Source organism: Silene latifolia, chromosome 3 (assembly GCF_048544455.1).
Source record: "Silene latifolia isolate original U9 population chromosome 3, ASM4854445v1, whole genome shotgun sequence".
Classification (NCBI taxonomy): Eukaryota; Viridiplantae; Streptophyta; class Magnoliopsida; order Caryophyllales; family Caryophyllaceae; genus Silene; species Silene latifolia.
In genome coordinates this window covers 130,666,335-130,679,307 of record NC_133528.1, presented here as the reverse complement: position 1 = coordinate 130,679,307, position 12,973 = coordinate 130,666,335, and the positions used below count along the sequence as shown (strand labels likewise).

At 35.9% G+C, this 12,973-nt stretch overlaps 1 protein-coding gene across 2 annotated transcripts; it reads right to left on the bottom strand.

Annotated features, from left to right (window-relative positions):
* Window positions 1–5,871: 5,871 nt before the first annotated feature.
* Window positions 5,872–12,363, bottom strand: LOC141648038 (pentatricopeptide repeat-containing protein At3g16010). 2 transcript variants are annotated; one of them, XM_074456452.1, is made up of 5 exons: window positions 11,948–12,349; window positions 8,911–10,746; window positions 7,544–7,607; window positions 7,295–7,454; window positions 5,872–6,433 (listed from the first exon to the last, which is right to left on the bottom strand). In XM_074456452.1, exons 1-2 carry the CDS (start codon window positions 12,021–12,023, stop codon window positions 8,921–8,923), a joined length of 1,902 nt encoding a protein of 633 aa, XP_074312553.1. In that variant the 5' UTR covers window positions 12,024–12,349; the 3' UTR covers window positions 5,872–6,433; window positions 7,295–7,454; window positions 7,544–7,607; window positions 8,911–8,920. The 2 variants fall into 2 exon arrangements, with proteins under 2 accessions (XP_074312553.1, XP_074312555.1); XM_074456454.1 differs by lacking the exon at window positions 7,295–7,454 and having other exon boundaries at window positions 11,948–12,363.
* Window positions 12,364–12,973: the final 610 nt, after the last annotated feature.

Here is a 12,973-nt window from a genome sequence, read left to right as displayed (position 1 = left end):
GTTCATGTCAGCCAATATATCTAGGATATACTTCCTCTAGTTGATGAGCAGACCAGTTGCATTTCTGGAGATCTCTAAACCAAGGAAATACCTCGCATTTCCTAAGTCTTTTATTGAAAATTCTTTGTCTAAACCATGTTTAATCTGCTGGATTTCTTGTGCATCATTCCCAGACAAGAGGACATCATCTACATAGACCAAGGCAACAGCAAAGGCCTTTGTCACAGGATTTAGTTTAGTAAACAAGGAATAATCTTGTCTTGATTGAGTGTATCCTTGACTGAGCAAGAATTTAGTAAACTCCTTGTTCCATTGCCTGGATGCCTTTTTGAGTCCATATAAGGATTTTTTTAATCTGCAAACTTGGCCTTCTTTAACTCTATAACCTTCTGGTGGTTTCATGTAAACCTCTTCATCCAAATACCCATGGAGAAAGGCATTGTTGATATCTAGTTGATACAATGGCCATCCCTGAGCTGCTACAATAGCTAACAAACATCTGACAGTTGTGAACTTAGCCACTGGTGAGAATGTATGTGTATAGTCCCTATCCTTGACTTGATTATAGCCTTTGGCAACCAGTCTAGCCTTAAACCTTTCCACGCTACCATCAGCTTTGTATTTGATTTTGAAAACCCATTTTGATCCAATGGATTTCTTATCTTTTGGTAGAGTAACAAGATCCCATGTGTGATTGTCCTCTAGGGCCTTGATTTCTTTGTTCATGGCCTCAATCCATCTAGGATCCTTGCTGGCTTGGTAATAGGTATATGGCTCATGCTCTTGTAGAGTATTAGCCAAGGACACTATATAATTCTCATCAAAATCCTGCAATTCCTGTAACACAGCAGCATGTAGTGCACTGGATACTATGGCAACATTACTTTCAGGTTGCTGTCTTGATAACTTCAGTGGACAGTGATACCCCTGCAAGACCACAGAGGGCTGTCTAGGTCGTGCAGACCTTCTTATGTTCACAATAGGACCAGTGGTCCTTGGAACAACATCAGGAGTCACAGATGCAGTGACTGCAGGACTCACAACCTCAGTATGAGGTATATTCTCAGTATTATTGCTATTCTGATCAGTATTTAAATTTGCAGTTGGACTGCTGATATGTGTTGACACTAATAAAGTAGAAGTAGCAGGATTAACAAGACAAGAAGCATCATTTGTTTTAGGTTCATGAAAAGGAAATTCGTCTTCTTTAAATATGACATCCCTACTAACAAAAATTTTCCTTGAATTAATGTCATATAATCTATATCCCTTTTGATTATGTGGGTATCCTAAAAATACACATTTCCTAGCCCTTGTCCCAAACTTATCAGAATAGGTCGGGGGCATAGTATAGTAGAATAACAACTACAACCAAAAACTTTTAAGATAGTATAATCAGGAGCCTTTTTATATAACAACTCATAAGGTGTCTTCCAACCAATAACATGAGAAGGCATAAGATTAATAAGGTGTGTGGCAGTTAGAATGCAGTCACCCCAGAACCTAATTGGTAAAGATGCATGAATTCTTAAAGATCTAGCAGTATCCAAAAGATGTCTATGCTTTCTTTCAACTCGGCCATTCTGCTGTGGCCTGCCAACAATGCTCGTTTGATGCAAAATACCCCTCTCTCTAAACAAATGACCACAAACATGATGAAGGAACTCACTACCATTATCACTTCTGACTAGCCTAACTTTAGCACTGAACTGTCTTTCAATATAAGCAAGGAAATCTTTAACTAAACCAGGAACCTGGTCCTTTGTCTGAAATAGTATGGTCCAAGTACTTCTAGAGAAATCATCTAATATAGTCAAGAAAAATTTAGCACCAGATAAAGCAGGAGTCTTGTAAGGTCCCCAAACATCCATGTGAATAAGATCAAAAATGCAAGAAGCTCTTGAATTACTATGTGGAAAAGGTAACAAGTGATGTTTAGCCAAGATACAAGTTTCACAATGAAATCCAGATACATCATTAGCATGAACTTTGTGAGCAAATTTCAATTTATCCATGGAAATGTGTCCTAATCTAGAATGCAAAAGAGATACATCTTTAGTTACTTTATTACATTGTCCTGAACATGAACCAAAAGATGATTTCTGAAGTAAAATAGTTACTACAGCAGCTATATGCTTGACTAAGCTTTGAGTAGAAGTGTCCTGAAATCTATATAAGTCCCCTATTATGGTTCCTGTAGCTATACATTTTTTACTGGAAAGGTCCTGAAACAAACATTTTTGAGACAAGAAAACAGCAGATAAAGAGTTATGATCAATCAACTTACTAACAGATAACAGGTTTTGTTTAAAATCAGGTATTAATAAAACATTTTGCAGCACTAATTCTGATGTTAATTGTACAGTGCCAGATATAGTCACAGTTTTACTCGTGCCATCAGGTAATCCAATTATTTAAACACTGAAAAGAATGAGCAGAATGGGCATGATGTATACCTGCAAAATTAGAGGATGAAATACCCTGATTAGAATCAGAAATGCGTTTTAAAACCTGATCCACTACAGATGTAACCAGTCCATTGATCACAGAAGAATCAAAAGAAACAGACTGTGTTGTGCCTGCTGCAGTACTGTCATTGCCTCCATCAATTGGTGATTCTTCTTCCAGAACATCAACAGCATTAGCAGACCTCCTGGGATTAGCACCAGTCTTGTTATTACCCATCTTGCCCTTCCCTTTAGCTGTCTTCTTAGGAAAACCAACAACCAGGAAGCACTTATCAGAAGAATGTCCTAGCTTCCCACAAGAAGAGCATTCATTGACCCAAAAACATTCCTCAATATTATGATTATTCATTTTACAATGGCTGCAGTACTTAGAACTGGAAGTAGCAGCATTCTGATTCTGAAATTTCTTGGGTGGATTTGATACATCAGATGCTTTGTAAGTTGCATATGCAGTAACATCAGAAATATTAGTGACAGCATCAGTGAGCTGTTTCTGCTTCTCAATTTTTTGTAAGAGACCCAAGACTTTACTGAGAGAAGGAACTGGATCCATTGACAGTATTTGAGTCCTAATAGTGTCATACCCAGAGTTAAGACCCATCAAGAACTTGATTAGCTTGGCATGTTGATCACGAGCATGCATTCTTTTGAGTAAGGAACATGAACAAGCTGCAAGTTTTCCACAAGAACAGTCTGGTACTGGATCCAAGCTGTCCAATGTTTCCCATAAATGTTTCATTCTTCCATAATATTCAATGAGAGAAGAATTAGATTGAACAGTACCATTCAATTCTTGAGTAAGCTGATAAGTCTCAATAGAATTTGATTGCCCATATCTTTCCATTATCTCGTCCCATAATTCTTTGGCAGTTCTTATGTATTTCAGATTCTCACGCAGTGGTTTATCAATGGAGTTAAGAATCCACTTGAGAACCATAAGATCACACCTGATATGCTAATGATATTTCTTGTCTGAACTGGCAGGTTTAACCAGAGAACCATTGATGAAACCATCTTTGTTCTTCGCAGCAAGAGCCATGAGAACATCCTGCTTCCAACTCAAGAAATCAGACCCATCAAACAACGAGGCAGTGAGTTGAGAGAGATGAAAATGTAAAGAAGAAAGATGAAGATTAGTTGAAGATATGAATGAATGTTTGATGAAGATTGTATACGAGTATTGATGATTAATGCGGAAGCGTGTAACCGATTCTTGATTGTTCAAGAACCTGATACCATGTAAAACATCAATACCTTGTATTGATGTAATTGATGAATATGATTTTATTCAATATGAACTTAGTTCTTACAATCTGATATGAGCTAGTATTTATAGCCCAAGTATAACCGACCTAACTAACTATTAACAACCCAACTATAGTTAGTTTATGCTAGTTTAGTTTGTTAGGAAGTTAGTTACTTATAACTAACTTCTATTAACTATCTCTATATGTCAATACCTTCATTTGTTTACGTTTGATATATGTTTTCATGCCAATCGTACCTATTTTATCATATATTGTAATCATTTTTATCAATACCTGATTTTATAGCATACGTACCTATTTTATTACTTTTTGTACCACTTTTCCATGAAGTTGTAATAGGTCTCTCAATAAGTTTAGTAAGCGACCGTCTCTCAGAAGACCTACTCTTAAAATAGAACAGGTAGACAAATAATCGGAACGGAGCGAATAATTTAGTAGCACCATCCTTTAAATGAATAAGCACCAACTACTATTAAAAACATCTGCTATGACATAATAATGGAGATTTTTTGAACTTTTACTTAGTTTCATATACTATTTCGTGGGTTAATGAGTAATTCGGCGAACTAATAAGTAAATGATTAGGTTATCGAGTAATTGGAATGATAAATAGACGATTTAATAGGTCATTTATGAAACTAAATTAGCAAAGACAAGAAACAAGGTCATGGTATAGAGTAATGTATAGAGTTTAGGGGTAAGCCATAGAATATAAAAAAAGAAGGGGTACAACGTAGAAAACCGAAAATCATAAGGGTACACCGTAGAATATCCCTTTTTAATAATATATAACAAAAGATATGAACAAAAGAAAACAAACATTGGCATACGGGCATAAAACAAACGTAAACTATCATATGGAACAGAGGAAGTATTTGCTTAGAAAAATTTCGTGACCATCATGTTTAGTTTCAAATAATAATAATAATAATGAAATATTTCTATCACATCATACCCTATAATTAGTGCAATTTCATTTATGTAACAAAATAAAAAAATCGTTTCAATATGTTCATACAAATTGAAAAATATTACCCTTTTTAAACGGAATAAAATTATCTATTGCATAGAATAGTTGTCTCAGTTATAGATATGATATAATTTATAATGAAGCATATTTATAGCAAGTCATTTAGGCGGGAAATTTTTAAGAAACTCTTATTCTTTTAGTATAAGGAGAATTCGTTAAACAAAAAATGACGAAGAGCGTGCTAAATCCCGCACACCATTTTACTAAATTCCGCACATTTTTTCTCCTTATTCCAAATGTACCCTCCTCATTTCTAACACCCAGCCAAGAGAAAATGAAAAAACCCAAAAAATTAACACATCTCATTCTCCCTTCGTCCCTCCCAATCACCCACCCCTCTCTCAATGATGAATATTTAGAGCAACCAAATCTGGCTAATGCTTCAAAATATAAAGTAAGAGAACACGCACTATCTTCCATTAGCATCAATTAAATCAATTAGCACCAATTATTAAAATGAAAAGCGCAAGAGTTTAAATATGGGCATCTTAAATTTGCAGCAACCTGCAATTTGCAGGTGTTTTTCATTTGTCAAAAGGCGTTTCTCATTTCAATTTAGTCTCTCCAACTAATCGTGTAATTGACATATTGTCTAATCAAATTAATTCAAACCCTAATTAAAAAAAAAACATTTTCGAAATAAATAAATTAATTAATTAAATCAATTTAAAGAATGTATTAATAAAATTGTTGATATTATGGAGAAATTACATGTAGTATGTGCGAAATACGATCCATAATCGTTGACTTGTTAATGAATTGGTTAGGTTTGTGAGAGAGGAGGAAATAACTCTTTTTAGGGTGAAGGTTAAATGTGGAATATTAGGACAAAATGTGTGGGATTTAGCAAAAGAGTGTGCGGGATTTAGCAATTGCGTAATTCTTATTCTTAAGAGGTTATTTGAATTATGGAAATATGGAGTTAACCGAAGAAATTATGACCTATTTAGTGTCATGTTCGTGTCAAAAAATCTCAATTCCAACCCAACCTGTATAAGTTTTATGTCGTGTCCGTGTCAATAGAACTACATAATGGACTAGTGGGTTCACTACTTCACTTCATCATAACCTAAACCCACTGATCTTTTGCCAAGTTCATATCATATTTTGAACGGATCAACAATTGCCATCTCTAGATATTACTTCGTACAATAACACTTTTGACTACAAATGTCCCAAATTGGTTATGTAAATGATTTACGTGGGCCGTGGGGTTTATATAGAATCAGGATTTATCACCCTTTGGGCTAGTTTTTGAGGTGGATTCTTCCATTTATATCAATGGTATCAGAGCTAAACACCACGTACAAAAAAAAAAAAGAAAATACCGAACAGCCTATTGCTGGAGACGCCTGCATTGCATTGTTGGCCCAGCCAGTAAGCGAGAGGCGCTTCGATGTGGAGCGCGGTGGAATGATACGACCCATTGCAAATGTCCCACACAGGTCATGTAAACGACTTAACAAGCAGAAGCAAACATGAAAGCCAGCAACGTAAAAGTTTTATTGCCAGGCGTTGAAAACATTCGAGTCACCAACTTTCCTCCACCTTCAAAATATATAGTTCGCTTTCTCTGTGTCTCAGCCCTTCTTTCGAGGTTTAACACTAGCATGTATTCCCAAGAATGTCTGGCATCATCAGGATCCTTCTCCCTTCACAGGTAAACACTGCAAAAAAAATGAGAGAAATGAAAGGTCTTGTTGACCCAGAAAATAAACACAGAGCTTGAGATGTTCGTAAAATCTACAAGATTCCTGATACTACCCTACTTTCCAAAGGGGATGATTCACGAGAGTTGTCCCGGTACTTTCCATCCTTCTCATTTATATTATCCTTGCGCTTTTGTTATTAACTAGAGATAGTATATGAAGTGATGATACAGAATGGGCTCGGTTATTTTGGAATGGACCAAAAAGAAAATAGAGATAATATAAATGGGGCGTAGGGAGAACACGACTGCAGTCCATTTCATTTATGTCATCTAGTACAATGAAATAAAGCAAAATGGTTCACTAAACTATCGGTGTTTTTCATCAGGTGAGGATTGTGCCTCTCTCCTTTTGACACTTAAAATCAATGAACACATTTATGATAACATTTTTGAAGGTGGTTTTTGGGTCAAATGAGATGAGAATGAGACACTAAAATTGGACACAGGATCCTTACTCCCCGTAAAGAGGTTTTTACAAGCAGTTTTCAAATGGGTCATCCGAAAACAACTTTTTTTATGCTTTTAGGACAGAGGTAAGGTTGCATACATCTTACTACCCACCTCGTCACGAGTGAGGGGCTTAGCGCATTTGGGTAATGTACTCATTCTCATTTGCTCTCTCTCCATTAGTCATTAGACAATATTCTACACACTAGTCAGATGCATGAATTATAACATCTTCAGGAATATCCAAACCTTTTCAAAATAAATTTGTCAATAAATATGACATCACGTTGTGAATATATTGAACTCCTGTCCTAGAGAGCAATAAAAAGGGTAACAATAGGATATAGCATAAGAACACCAAGAAACATACGCAACATCAGCAATGAATATGAACGATCAAGGCTTCAAGAAAAGGTACTTAATTCGGAACTTGGAATTATCTACCAATCTGTTACCAAACTTGTACTCCTTTTCACCTAAAAATGACTTGCAAATAAAATTCTGTTGATGTTTGATTGCCATTCAATGACCTAAAGAATAAAAAAATACTCGAAAATTTAGTTCTAAGCTATTGAGATACTATGCCATTTTGAAAAGAGAACTCTGGGAAGAAACACACCTGACACGCTTGTGCTAAAAGCTGCAAAGAACATTAAGCAAATCCAATGAAATGCTCCGATGACCTGTAGCAATCAAGCCATAAGTCCATAACCACAAAAGGCAAACTGATAAGGAAGTCGCCCAAATTCATAAAATGACAACAAAAGAAGCTCCATAGACTGCAAAATGAATCCTTGAAAGGTTGAACAGAGTTGGGCTTCAATATGAATGTAAGTACATATCCCAACTTTTCAACAGAGACTCTCATCAAAACATGGTAAAAGAAGCCAGATATAAAAAGCATTTGATGAGTAAAACATTGACTTATTTATGAACTTTCAATATATATGGGGCAGAGTAGCAACAGTTTAGTTAGCCACCTTATTTATACTAGCACTATTTTACACCCAAAATACCGAAGAGAAAAAGTCTATTGATCATTAAAAATGCACAAAAATTTAAGAAAAATTAAAGTTTAAAAGATAAGTTGGTTTACAGAACAAGTTATTCAACTTTGGTAACTCAACACAAAAATGGTTGGAAAACTTATACAACACCATTAGTATAGTAGCCCAAAGAAGTAATAGACCATCAAAAGCAACTGGTTACAGTTTATAAGGAATCTTTAGTTCAAGAATCAAGGCAGGTCACGGTAAAGCCAGAAACAATTTATTGACGGATGGTAAATCCATCTAAGAAGAAAGATGTCAGAAAATATGTCTGTTGTATTAATTACAATAAGACTTGCAAATAATTCAAGCCCAATTTTTCGTTGGAAATTCTAGTGGCATCTGATAGCACATTACATAACTTTTGAAGCCCTTAGTTTCTTACAATGACATTACTCACACAAAGCGACAGTTATCAACTGTTAGATAACTTCTCATATACAATTTCATAAACTGACTTAAAAGACAATTCACTAGTGATCCAAAACAGATACCCGTACAATGTAATTCTGAGTGAAGAGAAAGTAACATGACGTTCATCAACATTATGACTCGACATAAAAACAATTCACGAATAAAAAAGGTAACTTTCACATGAGGCCATGAAAGAATTTTCAACTATGACCACACCCTCTCCTCTATATGATACAACAAAATACACTCCGTCTACTCAATCTGGGTTCACTACATTTTGTTTCTCGGGACATACAAATCAATCACTACGTTTTCATTGTGAATAAAAATTACATAACCCACAAGAACACTCTTACATGAGTGTGGGCCTCATTCTCCTTTCACATATTTTTACTCCTAACACTTTGATTCAAATGCAAATGTAGTGAGTTCAAGTGGATGGACGGAGTATATTTACTGACCATCTCTGCGAAATTAAGCTGAAGTTAGAAGTAAGCAAAGCAAGAACAATCATGTGCAATACCTGGTCATTGTCATGAATTAGCACAAGCAGGTTCATCATCAACTGTTCCCACTGCCTCAAGAAGTGAAGAGTAAGTGATCTGATCATACTTCAAACCATTTCTATCCATTTCCTTGATTAACTTTACTGACTCCTCAAACATACCAGCTCGACTTAGACAGCTAAGGACAGTATTGTAGGAAACTGCATCTGGCTTCATTTTTGAATTTTTCATTGTCTCAAACATTTCCATGGCCCTTTTGGGACCACCTGTTCTAGCTAAGCCATTTAATATTATATTATGAGAATTCAAATCCGGAGCACAACCATTCTCATCCATAGTACGAAGTAGAGTTTGTGCTTCATCAAACATGCCACCCCTCACCAAAGCAGACATGAGAGCATTGTAAGCATATACATCAGGAGTGCACCCAAGTTTCTTCATCTCATTAAATAGATCTACTGCTTCACTTAAGCAGCCACATTTACCAAACTGTTTTATCATTACAGCGTAAACTCTTGCACTAGAAGTACCCGAGTTTTCCCGCAACTCTTGGAATAACTCCTTTGCAGCGTCATAACGCTTTGCTTTCCCTAGGCTGTTAATCAGGCTACAATAAGCTGCTGGGCAAGGCGGAAAGCCCTTCTCATCCATCTCCTCAAGAAGTAATAGTGCTTTCTCAACTCTGTTTTTCTTGCAAAGACCGTCAATCAAAATTGAGTAAGTGTAAGAGCTCGGGGCAATTCCAGCCGTCTTCATTTTCTCAAACATTGCAGAAGCCTGAGCTACTGGAGCATTGGCATCAAATAAGCTTTTAATTACAGTGTTATAGGTAACCACAGTTGGTATACACTCCAAAGTTTCTATATCTCCAAACAACTTAAGAGCCTCAGGTAAACGACCTGACTTGCCTAAAACATTAATTAAATTGTTTATTAGAACAACATCAGGTTTGCATCCCTCATTTAGCATACTCAAAAATGTATCATATGCTTCATCGACTCGACCAATTTTTCCAAGTCCCTTTATCAGTTCAGTGTATGTATAGACAGTCGGAGCACAACCCTTTTCTTTCATTTCTTTGAGTACATCTAAAGCCTTATCAGCTCGGGCCTTCTTGAAATGAATGGCCAGTACAGTTGTATAGATCTTTGCATTGGCATGTAATCCATTTTCCTTCATCTCATCAAAAAGCCTTATAGCAGAATCATCACGACCCAGTTTCCCATAAGATTGTATTAAAGCACCATATGTCATTGTGTCAGGAAAGCAGTTCCCATCATTGCACATCTCATTATATAGCTCATGCACCTTTTCATAATGACCCCCTTGCATCAACATCAAAATAATAGAGTTGTAAGTTGCCGTTGTAGGTTGGCACTTGCGCGCCTTGATTTGATAAAAGATTGAGACGGCTTTGTTCACCATCTTAGCAGACCCAAGCATTCTCATGATTTCAGAAAATTCAGATGGGCTAATGGCACACGGACTTCGAACAAAATCTTGGATTGTTTTCCATAGTTCACCATATGATCCAGCTTCAAGCAAACAATGAATGAGAGACATGTACGTCGTAGAGTCATGCTCAAAGTTCCTCCTCTTCCCTGCCCACTTGAAGAACTGAACCTTGACATTAATGTCAACCTCAATTTTCAGAACTTCGCGCACCAACCTGTGATCCACTTTCAGCTTAAGTACTTCTAGAGCCTTTTCTGCATCAGGGCCCCACTTGAATATTTTCAAAATTCTTATAAATCTTTCATCCAAAGTCCGAGTAGAACTGTTTCGATTCGATGAAGACACAGGGGAGTCATCTCCGGGAGTTTGTACAAGAAACATCTTAACTATCTCCCTCTCTGTTGCATACAAATTCACAAATAAGTCAAGTGAATGGCTTCATTGGATATTTGGAGGCATAAAAAGTAAGGGAACACATGACATAAACAAAATCAGGGCATGTTAGCCGAAAAATGCATTGAAGTTCCCTTTAGTTTTTGTATATCACTAGCATTTTGGGTTAACCGAGTCATTATGGCAGTCACGTTCGATTTACATACCTTCCCATAATTTGTTGCTATTGTTAACTTAGATGAGTACAAGGTACATCCACAATATACATTTGACTCATCTTGGAAATTCTAAAGCAACTTGGAAAGAGAAAAGGCCACGAGAAAGTAGCTTTGCCTCTCACAATGTCAACATTACCCTAGAGGCTACAAGCTCATTCAAATGGTAGGGTAAGGGGGTCATACATACGCAGCCTCACCTCTATGTTAACAACAAAGAGAGGCCTTTTCCGTTTTGCCCTCCTACATATTCAAATTCTAACAAATCAGAAGCTCAAATGTAGACACTTACATAGTACTCCATATGTGTTGATATATAGGCAAGATGTCAACAACAATGGCATATCGAACCATGCAAAGAGCAAACAACTTAGTACTAATCAAAGGCTTTTCTATTACAGATATCATCAAAAACCCCGATCATATGCTAAACATCTCTTAACACAACACATGACAAGTGAACACCTAAAAATGCATATAAAAAAGATAGCAATCACCAGATTTACAACTTAGGGCTCGCTTGGAATGGAAGTAACTATTACCGGAGTAATAGACCTTAAATGAACTAAAAAATGGAGGGAAGTGATGGAGGTTGAACTATTGAATATAGAAAGGGGGAAGAAAAATGGAAGATTAAGGGGGTAATAGTTACCCACCTCTCCCCCAAAGTAATTCATTAGCTCCATATCGAGGTAATAATTCCTCCTCTACCTCCTCTTTCCACCCTCCACAACCACCACTAACCACCCAACTCCTCCCATTTCTTCTTATTTTAGCCTCCGTTACTCCAGTAATAGTTACTCTCATTCCAAGCGAGCCAACCACGAACAATGTCAACAAACCAACAAATTCAATCACTAACTCATAATCAATCCGTAACACGGCGATTGCATAAACCTCTAACAATTAGAAAAGGATATGAATGTATGAATTTGCAATAAAACAATGAAACCTACATAATAATCCCAAATTCAAATAACCAGGAAAGTACCTGTTTGCTTAATTCGTCGACATAAACCAGGAAAAGTTGATATTGCTCGTCTACCAACCGCCATTCCGAACACCATGTCTCCCAAAATTCAATTACCCTGCTAAGAATAAAGACTAGCATGTAATTTCCACCATTAAAATTGCACCCTTATCATTATAACATGATTTCACACCCAAAGTATACAAATGAACAAACTTTTTCCAAATCAAAGCTAAAATAATTCACAGAAATAGTGGGTTTTCAAGAATGGCAGAAAAAATGTAGGAAACCATCAATTCAATCATTTACTTAGTTGCGGTTTTACACTAATATAGTCTAAAGTCGGATTCCACCGATAAGGAAACGACCCGTAAAATGTTAGGAGGGGAGTAATATGTATTTTAGGATATGGGAGAACAAATTTACCTTTTCTCCGACAAAATAATGGTCCTGTTCTTGTTAGCGTAGTAAGAGTTTCAGACTTATACGGATAGTGTCCGTTTAAAGTGAGAATTTGTGCTAAAACTGTGTTGATACGTGAAATAGACTTCACAAATGAGATTTGCTCGAACTCAAATTATTTGGGAAGGTTTGATTTAAATCGTGTTTTTTTTTATAGAGTTTTCACTCTTCTTACATCTAATTCAAACAAACAAATGTAAAATTTTCATATCTATATATATATAAAAGAGAGTTTTTTCGAGCGATCTGAGAGCGTCCACATCATCCAAATTCAATTTAGGAAAGTATAATTTTTGATGTAAAAAATAAAGTAGAGAATCTTTTAATTATTATAATATGTATATTTCCTAAATTATATTCAAGTGATATTTCTAATTTTTATATCAAACTTTTACATTTCATTTGCCAAAAAAATATCGTTAAAAAAATTATGAAAATAATATAATTAGCTTTGTGGTAAAAAATGCTATCATTAGAGTATAGATTTCATATTATTTGCACATATTAAAGATGGTGTACTTTTTAATATGTAAATGTAATACTCCGTATTTATGGTCTTGGGGGTACTCTATCGAGTAGCCCTTA

What these genes read in the sequence shown, in the direction of transcription:
- LOC141648038 (XM_074456454.1), bottom strand. Translation starts at nt 12,023, where the DNA reads ATGGTGTTCGGAATGGCGGTTGGTAGACGAGCAATATCAACTTTTCCT. An exon ending in TCGACGAATTAAGCAAACAG is followed by an intron (nt 10,747 to 11,947) that starts GTACTTTCCTGG and finishes TGTATGCAACAG; the next exon opens with AGAGGGAGATAGTTAAGATG.